Consider the following 15,288-nt stretch of genomic DNA (forward strand, 5'->3'; position numbering starts at 1 on the left):
CCTTTCTGGAGTTTGCACTTGGGAATGGTTTTCCGTGAGAAGAGTCACCAGATATTTATTTTCAAAATCTCCATTTGGTCCTTACCAAGCTGGCTGATTATTTTGGAGAAACAGAGATTTGGTATTAAAAGGGCCCAGTACGTCCAGTGTTTAGATCTCTGTATCCAGCCTGGTCTCTGAGGCATTTCTGTTGTTCTAGTCCCCAAAGTTGCTAAACCACAAAATGTCTTTAATATGTTTTTTTATAAAGTAGTTGAACCATACAGTAAAGATGGGGAAAGGGGGACTTTATAATGGCAGTTAGTGGTTGGGTTCTTCCTTGGTGTGGCCAGAGCAGGAGGAGGTGATGGCAGGGTCTGTGCGGCTTGGGCGGGGGCGCCCTGCAGTACTCATCTCATGGGAATGTGTCCTCTTCCCCCATACGTCCTGGTCAGGGCTGGCAACTGTCACAGTGGAGAAAATTATAAAGGACTGCGCTAAGGAGAGATTGGTTTTTCCTGCCGTCTTGTTGGAACGTGGCTACGGCTGCTGGGAGTCCTTTTCTGAGGAAGGGGCGCACAGAATTCCTGGGCTTCCCAAGGGGACCCCACAGCCCTGGAAGCTGGGAAGGGTCACCCCGAACCTTCCTCGGGGCAGGAGCAAAATCCACTCCATCGTGGAACTACCCCAGCTTAGGCCCTCTCGCTTGGTGTCAGCAGCCATAGAAAGTGAAAGTTGGTCAGGGTTTCGGTGAAAAGATTAATCAGAAAACATTTCCACTCCACTCTCTAAAACTGAATTTTCTCATGGCTGGGGGTGGGGGGTGGAATGTCTGTCCCTACAAAGAAGAGGCCATTAGGAAGATTCTAACACACAAGAAAGTAATTTTGGAAGATTTCTTAATCCATCCTATTTCTCCCCTCCTTCCCTTCCTCCTCCCCACATCGTATATGTCATACGGTGGTGGCAGTCATGTGTGTGTGTGTGTGTGTGTGTGTCTAGCACGATTCAACGCCAAGGTCAGGGTGGGCCTAGGGAGCCTCCTAGGTGGGTCAGTGGGCAAGGGAGGCCCTGGCCTGAGCTGCTTTGCCTGCCCCAGCCCAGCCTGGCACCATGGCGGGTACCCCCTGCCTGGGCAGTCCAGTGTGGAATGAAGTTTCCTGGGAAGCAGGGCGCACGAGGAACTTTTGAATTTACCAATGGCATAAAAAGTATATATATTTTTATGACAACGGGCAAGTTTTAATTGGTTGACAGAGATGGCGAGATGTGACGTCAAGGGACACTGGTTAGAATGCCAAGGCCGGCTGGGGTGGGGGGGTGGGGAGAGACAGGCACAGAGAGACACTGGGATGGGGCCCAGGAGGCCTCGTTTCACTTGGGCCCCTGTCGCGGGCACTGGGTACAACCAGGTCCATTTGGCTCTGAGAGAGGGCATGCCCCGGGTAGGGGGATGGGGTCCATGCAGGGTGACCCCGTGTCGGCGTCCCCAAGCGCCAGGAATCACTCAGGCGCCCCTACAGAATAGCCAAAAAAAAAAAAACCAGCTGTGGCTTTCTTGGCATTCTAACCAGGGTCCGGACCCTGGAGCCCCGGCCCGCTCGCGACTGCGGCAGAGGGCGCGGGCAGAAACCGCGCGGCCCGGGGACAGCAGCGTCGTCGTCCGGCCCCCAGATAGCAAAGCTGCGGCCTAGAACTTCTCCCCGCAGCTCCTGCACCATGGGCCGGGGGATGGGGGGTGTAGGGGGTGGCAGGAAGTTGTTTCTGCGGGGAAGGAAGAGAGAGAGCTTGGAGCTGGGCAGCGGCTCCGGGCACGGTGCCCCCGCCCATTTCATGCCTTCCCCGGGCACCATGAGGGCCCCCCTCTGCCAGGCACCTTGCGGCCCCCATCTCTGGGCACAGCGCGCTGCCCCCTCCGTTGCACCAGATCCCCTGCACTTCGTCTCCCACCCCACTGGACCCCGCGCCCCTCCCGCAGCCCCGCAGGCAGGGTCGGGACAAGCCGCCGCGGGCTCCTCCGGGTGCGCACCGTGCCCTGAGGGAAGCCCGCTGCCACCCGCGATCCCAAGCCCTGTCCTAGAGCTTCGTCTAGAGCTCCGCGGCGAGCCCTAGCCTCGCAGGGAGGAGGCCGGAGGTCTAGCCGCCACTCCGCCGCCGGGCTGGGCTGCGGTCAGACCAGAGACCGTCGGTCCGCCCCGGGTCCCCAAGCCGGGCCCGAGCGTGCGCGCGCGCGCTCCGCTGCCCGCAATCATGGCAGCCGGCGCCTCGGAGCGCAGCCGCCGAGCGCGCTCCGGCCGCTGCTTCGGTGCCAGGGCGGCGGGGGCGGGCCGGGGCCGGGGCTTACGGGCCGCAGGGCGCGAAGCCGAAGGCTGATGAGTCCCCGCGAAGCGGTGCCCCCAGCCCCGCGGGACCGCGCGGGCGGGGAGACCCCGGGGCGGCGTGCCCGCGGGGGCGCGCACGCGGGGCTGCGGGGCGAGGCGCGGGGCCCGGGCGGCGAATCCGCGGCTCGCGCCGCCCGCCCCGCCCGCGCGCGCCGGCCCGGGGAGGAGGGTGCGCGGCGGAGGGGGAGTCGGGGAGGGGCCGCGCCGGGTCCTTGCCCGCAGCGGGCACGGCCGGGGGCCCCGGGAGGCCTTGTTGGTATTCCGGGCACAGCCGAAGCCCTGATCTCCCCGCGGAACTGGGGCGCCCGGGAGCGCTGCACGGCCGCCCCCCCTGGGCGGTCTCCCCCAGGCTGCGGGGCCGTAGGCGCCTCGCTCCCCCCGCCCATCCCCTCCTCTCCAGGTCCCCCGGACCCCCTCCCCCGCCCTGATCCGGCGGCGAAGGGGTGGGCAGGGAAACGCGCTCTCTGGGACAGGTGCCAACTCCGAGACAAAAGACATAAAATAGGCGGCAACGGGGGAAGCGCGGCCGGCGCGCTCGGGCGGGGACGGAGGCGCCGCGGGGGCCGCATCCTCGGTGATGATCGGGGAAAGTTTGGGAAGTCGCCGCGGCGGCTTCGCGGCGGCGGGGGACACGCGGGCCGGGCCGCCCTCCGCGCCGCGCTCGCCCTCTCCGCGCCGCTGCTGAATAATTCATGGCGCGGCCGCCGGCCATTAGCATGCACCGGGCGCGCGGCGCGTCTGTGCCCAGTCGCCGCCGCCGCCGCCGCCGCCGCGGCATTCGGCGCCCCGGCCGCGCTAGATGAGCGGCCGCGCGGAGGCCGAGCCCGCGCTGTCCCCGCGCTCACCCGCCGGTCCGCCGGCCGGCCGGCTCCCATTGTGCCCCGGGCCTGCGCCCCGGGCCGTCCGGTGACCGCCCGCGCCCCGCAGCGCGCCCGACGGCCGGGCGCTGGAAGTTTGGGCCCACGGCGCTCGCCCGCCCGCCCCGGGATGCACGTGAACTTGGAGAAAGTCGCCGGGCGCGCTGGCGCGGACCTCCGCGGCAGGGCGTGGGCGCCCCCGGCCCCGCGCGCTTTCGTTTTCGCCCCGGACAAAGGTCCCTCGCGGCGCAGGTCGCGGACGTGGAGACCGTGTCCTGCGGGTCACTCTGCGGGTTGGTCCGATCGTTCAACCCGGGGAAGCCGGAGCGAGAAGAGGACAAGCGGCGCGGTCGGAGGCGCGGTGCGGGACCCGGGGTGTGGGGCCTGGCCGTGCGCTTCGCCCGCGCCGTCCCGGAGCTGTCCCGCCCTGGGAAGAGTTGTGGGAGATGGCACTGCTTTGCTCTCTGCCCCTGTCGCCGCGTGAAGGGGAGAATCATTTTGGAAGCCAGGACTCGGACCGATGGGCCAGGGCCTGTGCAGCCGTGGGTGCGATAGCGCAGTGCCGGCTGCGTCCGAGCGCGATCCTCCGGCAAGGGCAGAGCTGCCGACCAGCGCGCCCCAGGCTCGGTCGGGTTCAAGGCGACACTTGAGGATGGTAAGTGCATTTCTCACTTTCACTACTTAGTGAATATTTAAATATTGATGAAGGGATTTCTAAGAAGAGCCCTTTTGTAGGGCAGGCCTTCCGCAGACGCGGGGACCTGGGAAGGAAGGTTGATCTTGGACCCGAAGCTGCCCCAGCTTGCAGCAACTCCATGGCCGTCGTTAAAATTTTGGAACTTGGAATTTGTGAAATACAGCTTTTAATCTCAGATGTGTGCCGGCCATTTGCCAGAGAGAATTTGGTTGAACACGTCAAATAGCAGGCCTCCTAAATGGAACATGAGGAAAAGAGAAAACAGTTTTTAGATCAGACGTGTTCTGAAAGGTTGTTTGGAAGCCACAGCCCTTTCTTGAAAAACTGAAATCTTTCATTCACTTCCTAAACCATCAGTGCTGCTTATTTTTTTTTTCCCTGCTGGTCAGGCATTTATGGAGAGCTGGTTTAGGGCGGCCCTGGGTCAAGGACTGGCCGCTCTGGCCCTTGGAGTGAAAGCCCCGTGTGTGGATGCTGTTGTTTATGGTGGCATAAAACAAAAACAACTCATAATTTTTCATAATAAATCCCTCTTTATAGATGGGTCACACACAGGCCCAGCCCACAGCCCTGGGGAATTTGTGGGGAGCAAGAAAGGGGTAAAGGAATGCATGTTTGCCGTAATTACAGGGTTTTAAGGTAACGCTGAAATTAATTTCTTCAAAGTTGGGCTTCAGAGGCCACGACCGTCTCTGTAGGCCAGGACTATGTTCATTTTATTTTAGTTCGTTGGTTTTAGCTGTTTGGGATTTTTAAAAAGCATGTTTGCGTGTTACCCTGTTAAAATGAAACCCATAACTGGGAGATTAAACCCGCTTTTTAATATGATCGTATCACAGGTGCGATTTCCCCTTTACTCTGCCTCATCTTATTGATGTGGTTTGGACAACCTTGCGGGGTGCTTTGACCACAACATAATGGGGAGGGGGGGCCTGTTTCCATAACTCCCCAGTGCTGTGAGCTGGTGCTCAGAGGCCATGTTTCGGGAACGTGGACAGAGGCCTGCGTAGCCCAGGCCTGCCTCATGCCTCCCTCTCCCAGGGCTGCCTGGTTTCCAGAACCGAGAGGAGAACCCAGAGGAACGAAGAGACGGTTTCAGTAAGGTCCTGCTCACCTGGCCCCAAGGCTGAAGGTTTGCTTCTGTGAACTACTGTAGAGCCATCCTCGCCATCTTTTTAGCTAGGCCATCGCCCCTTACCCCAGGGCCCTGTTTTGAATTTGTCTTTATGACTTTATCAGAGGCAGCTAGTAGACTTGAAACACGGGAAGAGACACTGGGGAGTGGCCTCAGAAATGGCGGGTGGCTTGCCCCCTGGCCAGGAGCTGACACTGGCCATGGTGTTGGCAGCGATGGGTTAGTAATTACAAAAAGCCCGGGCTCCGCTGGGGCCTTGCTTGTAAAATGCAGGAGACATTCTCCTGGGTCCACAGATGACCTGTAGTGTAGCGCACGATGGGCAGGCATGGTGTGGCCTTCTGCTTAGACTGTTGGGCATCCCCCGGGGTTAAAGCAGACCCCAAAATAAGGGGCGTTGGTTGCTCCCTCTGAGAGCCCACGGGCCAGACACCAGGAGTACAGAGAGGCCTGAACATGCGAGGAGGCACCCCCAGGGCCACTCAGCTGGGGGCTACTGTTCATCCGGCTCCAGGGGCCCAGCACCGCCCCCCTCCCCTCCCCCCGGCACAGGGGATGTATTGGGGCTGAGAGGCCACAGCCAACAGCCGGGTCGGCCCCGTGGAGGGAGGCTCTGCCTCGGCACTGCGCCATCCTGTCCTGCCTTTGTCCTTGTCCTTAGGGCCAGCCCGACACCCTGGAGACTCCTCGTGGAGACCCGAGTCCCGGCCAGGGGCTTCTTACTACGTAGGGAGGTCTTCTCACCATGCGGGGAGGTCTTCTCACCATGCGGGACAGTCTCATCTGGAGAAAATGCATTTTTGAGGATGTGTACATGACACAAAGTTCGGAAAATGGATGTGGTGCCTGCCTGGTTTTTCTCATGGGGTTTCGGGGGAAGAGTGTGCTAAGCAGGGGCAGGGTCTTAAGGACTGCGGCGGGCTGGTGGGAGGGTGCCCTGCCACTCCTGTTTTTGTTTACAACCAGGGCCAGGCCCAGGGTGCCCCCTGGACTGCGCTGAGTCTTTGCCGTGCCCCACCTCTGGCCACTTCTGGCCCAGGGGGTCTCCAGGGTGCGGGTGGTGCCGGCTGCCCAGCACAGGCAGTGGGTGGTGACTAGCCCCTGCCCACATTCAGGTCTCCCCTGCCGCCTAAACAGGTACAGACAGCATCTTGCTCTGCTCAGCGGGACCAGCGGGGAGCTTTGCCACATGGGGGACGTTCGGGTCCCTGGAGTTTGCACCCAGCTGTGGTCGATGCTGTGAAGGGGTCTCACTTGCTTCCATCTTCATCCCGGCGTGGACGAGGCCTGACGGGAAGGCGTCCCGTGGGGCCCAGGGAGGGGCTTGAGGGCTCTGCTCACCCTGAGGGGCCCTCTGGTGTCCAGGGTGACCAACGTGTGCCCTCGGTGAGGGACAGCACTCGGGGAAGGAAGGAAGCCCCACAGACCAGGCAAGGAAACATCTTCAAACCATCAGGCCAGGCTGTTCTCAGGCTGGGAGGGTGTTTCTGCTTGTTAGGGAGCACAGAGCCGCCCCTGCAGTAATCCTGCCAAGTGTGGGTGTCCTAGCTCATGGCCGGGCCACTCCAACCCGGTCCCCTGCCCCTGGCTCGCCGTGGGACCCTGGACAAGTCCTGTCCCTCCCAGGACTGCAGCCTACGCTCTCGAACAGGAATAAGAGCCCAGGCCTCGGAGGGTCCTTGGGAAGGTTCAGACGCGGTTATTTCTACAAACCCCAGTTGGGGCACGTGACAGGGACTCCATAAATGGCTGTCGTCGTAATTGTTTTCGTTGTAAATGGTAATCGCCATTTTTATTGCTAGTTGTTGTTATATTTTTGATCTTCTAAGAAACAGGGAAGCTAGTTTTGGTTTCATTGGAAAGGACACCTGGGTGTTCATGACACACCCCTCCCTGCCCTGCCCGGGTGGTAGTGCGGGTGAACCTTGGTGATTTCAAGGTAGACGACCAGGAGCTTCCGAGCCAGCGCCTTCCTCGTCATGGAGACTTGGCTTAGGCACGTGCTCATGGAGGAGGTGCCTCTTCCTAGGCACCTTTTAGGAGTGGAATCTCCTCAAGGATGGCACTCACTAGGGAGCCGACCCCAGGGGTGCTGACCAGGGAGAGACAAGGGAAGACGTCCTGACCCAGGCGTCCAGGGTGCCCACACCAGCCACTCGTCATCCTTGTCTGCAATTCAGGTGGGCAGTTTGATGGGGCTTCATCACTCTGACAAGCTAATTGTTCTTTGACCCCATACGAACGTGCCTTTACCAAGATGCTTGCTTTAAGAGAGCTTTATCTCTTAATTGATCATCCGGGAAGACCCAGCAAGATTGCCCTTTCTCAAAACATCTTGTTGGAACAAGAAAGAACCCCAGATAGCATCGGCCCTGCTTGCTGATGTTACGGAGCCGAGAAGAGAGAAAAAGCAACAATTGTCTCCCAGCAAAGACAATGGACCTTTTATATGAAATATTTATTTTCAGGGCCGACTGGTGTCCCGGTGGCTCAGCATCGCAGGCCCTGAGAACTCAGTCAGGGACAAGATGTACAGAAAAAGAAAAAAAAAGAAAAAAAAGAGTTCCTTGACCTGTGATTCTTGGGGAATTTCAGTGGGAATGTCTGGCTTTCTTTACTGATTGGCGTTTAAACTTTCACAAGTTCATTTTCTCCCCCTCTGTGATTTCTTCTGAAAGGCCGCTTGCAGGGGCCTGTTGGCACATAGCAGAAAGGCAGCCAGGCTTTGGACCGTGGGCTAGATGCAGCCTCGCTGGGGCCAAGCCTGGCTGGCCGTTGTCTGCTGGGGGGTGGGTCGCAGGACGGAAGCGGACTAGAGGAAGAAGGGTCCTCACGGGGGTGGGGGTGAAAGGAAAGCCACCAAGAGCCAGTCTTGGACAGTATTTGTGATTCTCCAGCGTCCCTTGCTCCTCCCCAGATCGCGTTGTCCGATGAACTTGGAATCTGCCGGCAGCTTATCAGAGTCTGGCGTATTGGCGAAGCCACACGTAGGCCCCTCAACACCCTCCTCGGCTGGACAGGCCTGGCCCAGGGTTCCTGCCGGATGGATGTTCTCCGAACTAACAGAACGAACAGGCTTTTACTGAGAGGCCTGCTCCAGAGCCACCCCCAGTTTCCCTGCCTTGCGGCTCGAGTGGGGCTCACGTTGCTGACCCAGGTTCCTGATCAAGGCCCAGCTAGGAAGGAGGTCTGGGAAGTGAGGCCTGGATCCCAGGCTCACATTAGGGACCCCGGGAGGAACGGATCAGGCTGGGGCTTGTGACGGGAACACTGGGGCACCAGTTTTCCTGGTGTAGGGCGTGGGGGGCGTTGGAAGGCCGTGGGGGGCCATTGGCCCAGACCCCTACCGGCTTAAGGGGTCCTCCGTCTGGTGGGTGGAGGACAGGAGAGGGAGTGGCCCCCATCAGGGTAAGTGGCAGGGTTTCCTCTTTACCCAAAAGGCTGTTGGCAAGTTATATTAGCTGGCTTCAAAAATGAGGGTTTTTAAAACAACAAGAACAACAAAACCTGCTGTTGCATCTTAAAAAAAAAATCCTGGAACCTCTTAAGTGGAGTCTGTTTCACTTTATGCATTAACGACCCCCCCCCAAAAAATGTAATGAAGAGAGCTCTCTTTGGGCAGGGGTGAGGGCGGAGGCAGGGGGCACCTATAACAGGCCCCGAGCCCATGCTTGGAGTTGATAAAATGGAAAAGACTGAAATCCCTTCCCATGAGGCAGGACGACTCTAAAACACAGATTTTATTTACTTTTTTTTTTTTTTTTTTTTTTGAGAAGGGTTTTGCAAGTAAAAGGCTGCAAAGTCTTCCTGTGAAATTCTGGATGGAGTTGTGTTGTTTCAAGACTCTGGATTCAGGAGTCTTGCCTTTAGGGACAGCTCAGAAATCCTGTGGATGGGTAAATCGGCTGGCCGGGCCCACTGTTGTGAATCAGTGGCTAAGAGGTTTTCTGAGCAGAGTTGTGGGCCAGCAGAGGCGGTGGTTATTATCGCTAAATGAGCCTGGCAGTTGTGGTTAGAAAATGTGTGCATGGGGCTTACAGAGCAAAGCCCAAAGTTTCTCTCTCTGTTTTTGGAGTAATGGAATTTCCCCTTAAGATGGGTGGGGGCAAGCGTGTTGTCTCTGCTGCCTTCGGTTTCCGATGCTGGGGCCAGGTTTTTCGGTGAATCACCCTTCCTTTAATTCTAGGATTTGAGATGGTTAGGAAGTTTAGCTGAAATATTACCTGCTGATTTGGGGCTCTTAAATCTAGATTCGCCTTTCATGTGTTTAAGAGCGATATTTTCATTCAAATCAGTCTTTTATAATTACATTTTAAATTATAATGAAATGATGGAGCTGGGGCTCCAGTCTTCCATATGTTTTACCTGTGAGAGGTGCTCTGGTGGGCTGCACGGCACATCACAGCCCTGGGCTCCACGCAGGTGTGAGCAGGCATCGGACACGCAGGTGCTGGCCTGCAGGGCCACACGTGTGTCCTGAGCATGTCCGAGGGCGTGCATGTCACCTGCGGGGCCCTCCCCAGGCTCCCGGGAGGAGAAGGGCTTGTGGATAATTCTGACCTCAGCATGGCCGCGATGTTGCCAAACCTCGTGGCACTGGGCTCCCTCCCGGAAGGGCCTGGTTTGGACCTGGCTGCTCTCTTGGGTCTTGAGCCCCATGCGGACCCGCAGGCCTTGGGGATGGAGGCCTTGATCTCCTGGGTGGCCAGCTGGGCACTTCTGGGGGTGGTGTGTGTGCCAGGTGGGGGAGGGGCGCCCTAACCCAGGTTCTGCCTCCTCTGCCTTGTTGGGGTGGCGCCCCCCACCCCCGACCGCCTGCAGTTTTCCGTGGCTTCCCCCATGGAGCATGGGAGACCCTCTCCTCCCGGGCCCAGGCTGTTGGCAGCCGTGCCACGCGGTTTCTGGAATGGAATTCCCGGTGTTCTGGGTCAGGCGCGTGGCATTGGAATCCTACCTGCTTTGTCTCTGGCATCAGCTGGTGAGCTGGTCACGTGGCTGTGTGCGTGAGCCCGGAGCCCGAGGACTAGCGGGCTCCTCCTGCCGCTTCCCTCCCGCTCCCCCTCTTGTGCCTGTGCCCTGGGCACGGCCATCTCGTGCAACCATAAAGCGGTGTTGAAACAAAACGCACTCCAGGCAGCCGGGGTGCAGTGGGAGCTCCATCCGCGGGAAGGCCTGGAAGCCAGGGCAGACGCCCCGGGGCCCCTGAGCAAACTCCGGCCGCGGCGGCCCGGCCTCGGTCCCTGCACGCCGTCCCTTCTGCCCCCAGAGCTGGCTCTGCTTGCCCGGGGACCCTGCCCACACTCACAGCCTGCTGGCCCACCCTGCAGGGGGACAGCCGGGTGGTCATCGCCTCAGTTCTGGGCCACATAAAGGTCCAAAGGAGAGACCCCGGGCGGACTGGCTGGCCACGCGGCCACAGCCTGGTGCCTGCAGAAGAGGCCCGCTGGGTCTAATCAATCTCCAGGTGGAAGCGCCCCTGTTAGAGCCTCAGGCCCACAGACCCGGCTTGGGTGGCCGCTCCTCTCTGTGCGGGATTTGCCCGGGTGAGACCCGTGGGTTTGTGGCAGTCTGGGTGGGGTGTGGTGATGGGCCCTCATCGTGGCCAGGCTGAGCGTCCCTCACTGTGTCATCACGGCAGCCCCGAGTGGCCGGAGCCGAGACCCCAGCCCGGGTACCAATGGGGAAACTGAGGCTGGGAGAGGCTGCGTGGCCTGCCTGGGGCTTGGTGGCTGCTGGGACCTAGGGCTGGGTTTCGGGGCGGTGGCACGGCTCCGGGGGCATTGGCTAGAGGGGGCTTGCTCTGGGCGGCCCCCGGGGAGCCTGGCCGGGGTGCTGGCTGCCGCCTGCCCCACCTGCCGGGAACAATGCGGCCTCTATCCCCCGAGCCGGCCCGCCAGGCGGGCCTCCCGCAACATGGCGCCGGGGCCGCGCCGCCTGTCCACGGGGAGGGCTGGCGCCCGGGCCAGCCCGGCCCCCCGCGTCCTCCTGGGCCGGCTACGCAGTGGCCAGACGCTGCGGCCGCCCCTCCCGCCCGCGCAGGGCCGGCCCCCGGCCCCTCCCGCCCGGTGGTGGGTTTGGGGGTCCGGCCCACCCGCCTCTGCCACGTCTGCCACCCTCCCAGCACCCACGAGCATCTTTCAAAAATTCCCGGTGGGCGGGGCCGAGCCGCAGCGGCCGCCTCTGGCCCCCTCCCCGGCAGCCAGTGCCAGAGGAGAACCGGAGACAAAAGTAGCATTTTCCTCGTCCTCCTGGGCTGGCAGCGGGGCCCTCCCCAGCGCCCCTCGGCTCCCGGCCGCCCTGCCTCCGGGATGCCGGGGTGGCCGAGGCCCCGGCCACGCCGGCCGGGACCGAGGGGACCGATGGACGGTGGTGGCCACAGACGAGGCGCCCAGGGGCTGGCACCCGGGCCCGGCCCTGCTCTGCCGGCCGCGGGGCCTGGCCGGGGCGACGGCCGCCGTGTGCACTGCCTTGCTGTGGAGCAGCTCCCTGTCCTCCTGCGCCGGTAAGTCTGCCTCCTCTTCAGTCCTCTCCGCGCTGGAGACCAGCCGGGGGCTCTGCCATCTTGTGCCTGTTACGTTTGCTTCTCTCTAATTGGTTACCCGAAATTCAAAATTCTATTTCAGATCCTCACCCCCCCCCCCATCTTCAGTGAAGTAAGCCCTTCCAAAAACTGCAGGGAAGAGGCAGAAGCCAAACCCATTTATTTTTAAGATCCAAAGCTACAGGGCGTTCGAAATCACAATAAAAATGAATGTTTGTTATTTCACAGTAGCTGCATGTTCAATTATAATTTGAACGAATGTTTCGGGAGGTATTAATAGGCACGGCCTTCTCTTTCATGCTCAGTTGTACCGGTTTTATTTTTATTTTTTTTTTGGAGGGGGGAGATCTCATTATTGTTGTGATTATTATTTTAATTTTCGGCCATATCAGGAGTGGCAAAGGGAAAAAAACACCAGAAACATCCACAGTCTCCCCAGCCAACTCCTCGGAAGGCAGGGCCAGGCGGGCACACGGGAAGCTGGATTCTGCCTTGAGAAACAGAGGCCCTTTCATTTTGTCCGGCGTCTTTAATGCTGCCATATCCACAGTTTAGCGATCCAGTTTCTTTCTCCCTTTTATTTTATTTTATTTTTGGAGAGGGCAAGAAAAGGAAGCTGTTTTCAGCTCTCAGCTTAGTGTGGGAGATCTCCTAGGTTGTTTTGGGCTTTGTGTTTTAAGCACTTGTTTAAGCCAGGGGTTCCAGCTAACACTGCTATGCCGGCTCCTATCTACCCTGCCCGTGGACGGCTCGTGGGGTGCAAGTGTGCCCGTCTACCAGCTCGACCCTCTGGGGCCCTGAGTGGTCCCAGGGCCTGCCTGTGCCCCGATTCTGCCCTGGTCCCCGACTGGCAGAGCTGTGACCAAGACATCCCGGCCGTCCGGGGTCTGAGCCCTGGCCACCGGGTTGGGGAGTGAGTTCTGGAAGGCCTCTGAGCTCCCGGACCACACCGGCCCTGCCATCCGGGAGCTGGGCCCTGTGGCTGTCGGAGTCTCTCCGTCGGGCCCGGAACCTTTCCATTTAGAAGGTGGGCTTTGCCGAGTTCAGCTCTGAGCTCGCCTCCACCCTCTGGCAGGCTGACAAAAGCGCCCGCAGACGCAGCCTGGTTTCCCCACGTTGGAGGGGCAGCAGCCAGGGTCTTGATTTATGGAAAATGGAAAATCAGGCCCCGAAAGTTCTAAATTGCAACCGAGAGGAAAATTCCCACGTGAATGCGTTTTTGTTTTCCTGGTTCCGAGGCGTGGGGGTCCTGTTTGTGCAGGCCTGAGCAGCCGGCCGGAGCAGACACCACCAAATCCTGAAACGGAGCTCGGCACACGCGAGGAGTGTCTGCGGCTGCTTTTGTTCTGAGATCCGACAGCAGTTGCTCCTGGAGGATTTGGGGCTGCAGAGACAGGCACATGGAGCAGAGATAATTAAAACATTTTCCTGATTGTGACAGCCACATTCTGCTGCTGCAAGCTGGAAGATCATTCCACCCAAATATTTAGCAAGCACCCAATAAAACACTGGAGACAAAATGAAAGTAATCGGAAAAAAACAGTGTAACAAATTCTAGAGGCAAAAGAGTCCACAGTACAGAGAGGTTGGTTGGAGGGTTACTGGAGAAGAAGGTTGATCATTTTTAAAGGATTTATACTTTTAATAGCTGCCCACTCCTCATTTTTAAAAAATTTTATATGATAAAATTATAATTTTCTTGTAATTAAGTGTAGATGAATAGGCCTTTAATTCTAAATCCTAGAGTGACAGTCAAATTTCCTGAGCGTTATCTCATCTTCTTTTTGGACAAGGTAGCGCAAGTAGTGTAAAATCAATTAATTTTCATAAATGAGCATTTTCATTCTAAATTGGTATTTTCCACCGAGATTATGGTTTTGATGTATATGAATAACACATTTTCCAGCCTACACCTTGTATAGTTGGGATAGTAACATGTGATCAGTTATCATCTTCATTTTTTAATTTGGGTAATAACACTGTACCTCTCCCAAATCAGTAAATTTCCACAGAATCTTTTTGTTGTTGTTGTTTTAATCAGGCAAAAATATCAGCATTCTCCATGGCACCCAGTACTTCTCAGCAGTATTTTTTTTTTTTAAGAAAGTACCACACATAGCAGTTTTCACATCATCGCTTCTATATAAATTCACTATAGACTGAAATTATACATTCTCACAGCACAGATGGGCTGGTCTGTCATTATGACTGCCGGGTCCTTGTTGGAACACACAGCATATTTCAATTGTGGAGTCGACAATTTCGAAGAACTGAGGTCAAAATAAACAAGTTGCCTTTGTACATCAAAGCAGCCTTATTAAATGATCTTCTGATCCCCTGAAACGTTTGGTAGCAGAACAACCATCATCTTATTAAAATTTAATTTAAAATTTGGTCTTCATCTGCACCTTTTTAAGACTCCAAATACCCTATGTCAAAGGACCTCAGATGTTTTAATTACCAATTCTTATCTTTTTTTGCATCATGAACGGCCTAACAGTAATTTATATTAAAAATTATGGGCTTTGGGACTTTTGATTTTAATATCTTTATAATTTCTATAGGAAAAAAATGAAACCTTTCGCTGTTCTGTGTAGACAATCATAAAAATTATTTTGAGAAGCTTCTGAAAAACCAGATGATAAAACCAGATGATAAATGTCTAAAGATACATCTAAATCCAAGCTAAAAAAAAATTCAACAGGTAAACTACAAAGAGTAGCTATAAACTTAAAAAAAATTATCTCGCCAAGATAAAGTGCAGAATTTATTGGTCCATATCAACACACGTGAGGGCAGAGCGGTTTTACAGCCACGATAATTTGCAAATGATGATAACTGTTTATTTTGTGAATTTGCTCACATTATGATGTAATCAGTTCGGAGGGCTCTTTTTTCCCAGCTCCTCCTTATCTTTGAATGTTTGGTTCTGCGCCTCTGAATTCCAGATCCCGGTGCTGCCGCCTCGGAGGCTCTTCGTGGCCGAGAGCAGCTCGCCCGAGTGCGTGCTGTGCTCGGTGAGATCTGGGTGCTCCCTCTGCCGCGTCCCGAACGCTCCCGACGCGTTCCATTCGTCAGCAGAAGCGCTTTGTTGTGGCTTATTTGTTTGAAGGAACATACCTGTTGGCAGAGATGTGGGGGGATAATAGGAAAAGTGAGATGTTGATGAAATTTACCGGAGTGGGTTGTGAGCTGCTTTCTGCAGTGGCTGCGCTCTTGGGTTGGTGGTTTTTTGTTTTGTTTTGTTTTGTTTTACCACTTTCTCCTTTTCCCATGTTCATCTTCGCAGAGGGCATCAGAACTGGGTTTAGTACGTGGCACTGGTCTGGGGCTCTCAAAGATGAGGCACAACAAGACATCCTGATACCGGGGTCAGAGCCTCAGAGGGATGGGGTCAGAGCAGGATGGTGGTGGTGGGCATGGTCGCCGTGACGATGCTCCGCTGTGTGCTCCACGCCAGGCTTCTTCTCGTCTGGAAGAGGAGGGTGGCAGAGACCATGAGCTCGGGAACTCATGGCCAGGGTTCAGGTTGAGTCCTTTTGATTTGCTGGCTCTGCTGATCAAGGTCAAGGGTGAGTTATTTCCCTTCTTTGTGGCCTCAGTTTCCTCATCTGTAAAATGGGGGCAGTAAGTGTCCCTGCCTCACGGTTATACAGATACAGCACTTGCCTCGACACTTTCCACAGAGAGCGCCCCAT

General features: G+C 57.0%; 1 protein-coding gene and 1 long non-coding RNA gene across 4 annotated transcripts in view; one reads left to right on the forward strand and one right to left on the reverse strand.

Annotated features, from left to right (window-relative positions):
• Window positions 1–1,199: 1,199 nt before the first annotated feature.
• On the reverse strand, window positions 1,200–2,514 carry LOC138436178 (uncharacterized). The gene is made up of 2 exons (XR_011255366.1): window positions 2,324–2,514; window positions 1,200–1,743 (listed from the first exon to the last, which is right to left on the reverse strand). It is a non-coding gene; the product is annotated as an uncharacterized lncRNA (long non-coding RNA).
• Window positions 1,516–15,288, forward strand: part of LOC138436176 (collagen alpha-4(IV) chain-like) — a 39,219-nt gene continuing 25,446 nt past the window's right edge. Inside the window, exons 1-2 of one of the 3 annotated variants that reach the window (XR_011255364.1) lie at window positions 1,516–3,872; window positions 4,956–11,551. Coding sequence is in view for 1 of the 3 variants with exons in the window: in XM_069581779.1 (XP_069437880.1) it covers window positions 10,963–11,551 (589 nt within the window). In the remaining 2 variants the exon portion in view is untranslated. The other 2 variants (XR_011255365.1, XM_069581779.1) reach the window with 2 other exon arrangements.

This window comes from Ovis canadensis, chromosome 3, assembly GCF_042477335.2.
Source record: "Ovis canadensis isolate MfBH-ARS-UI-01 breed Bighorn chromosome 3, ARS-UI_OviCan_v2, whole genome shotgun sequence".
Lineage (NCBI taxonomy): Eukaryota > Metazoa > Chordata > Mammalia > Artiodactyla > Bovidae > Ovis > Ovis canadensis.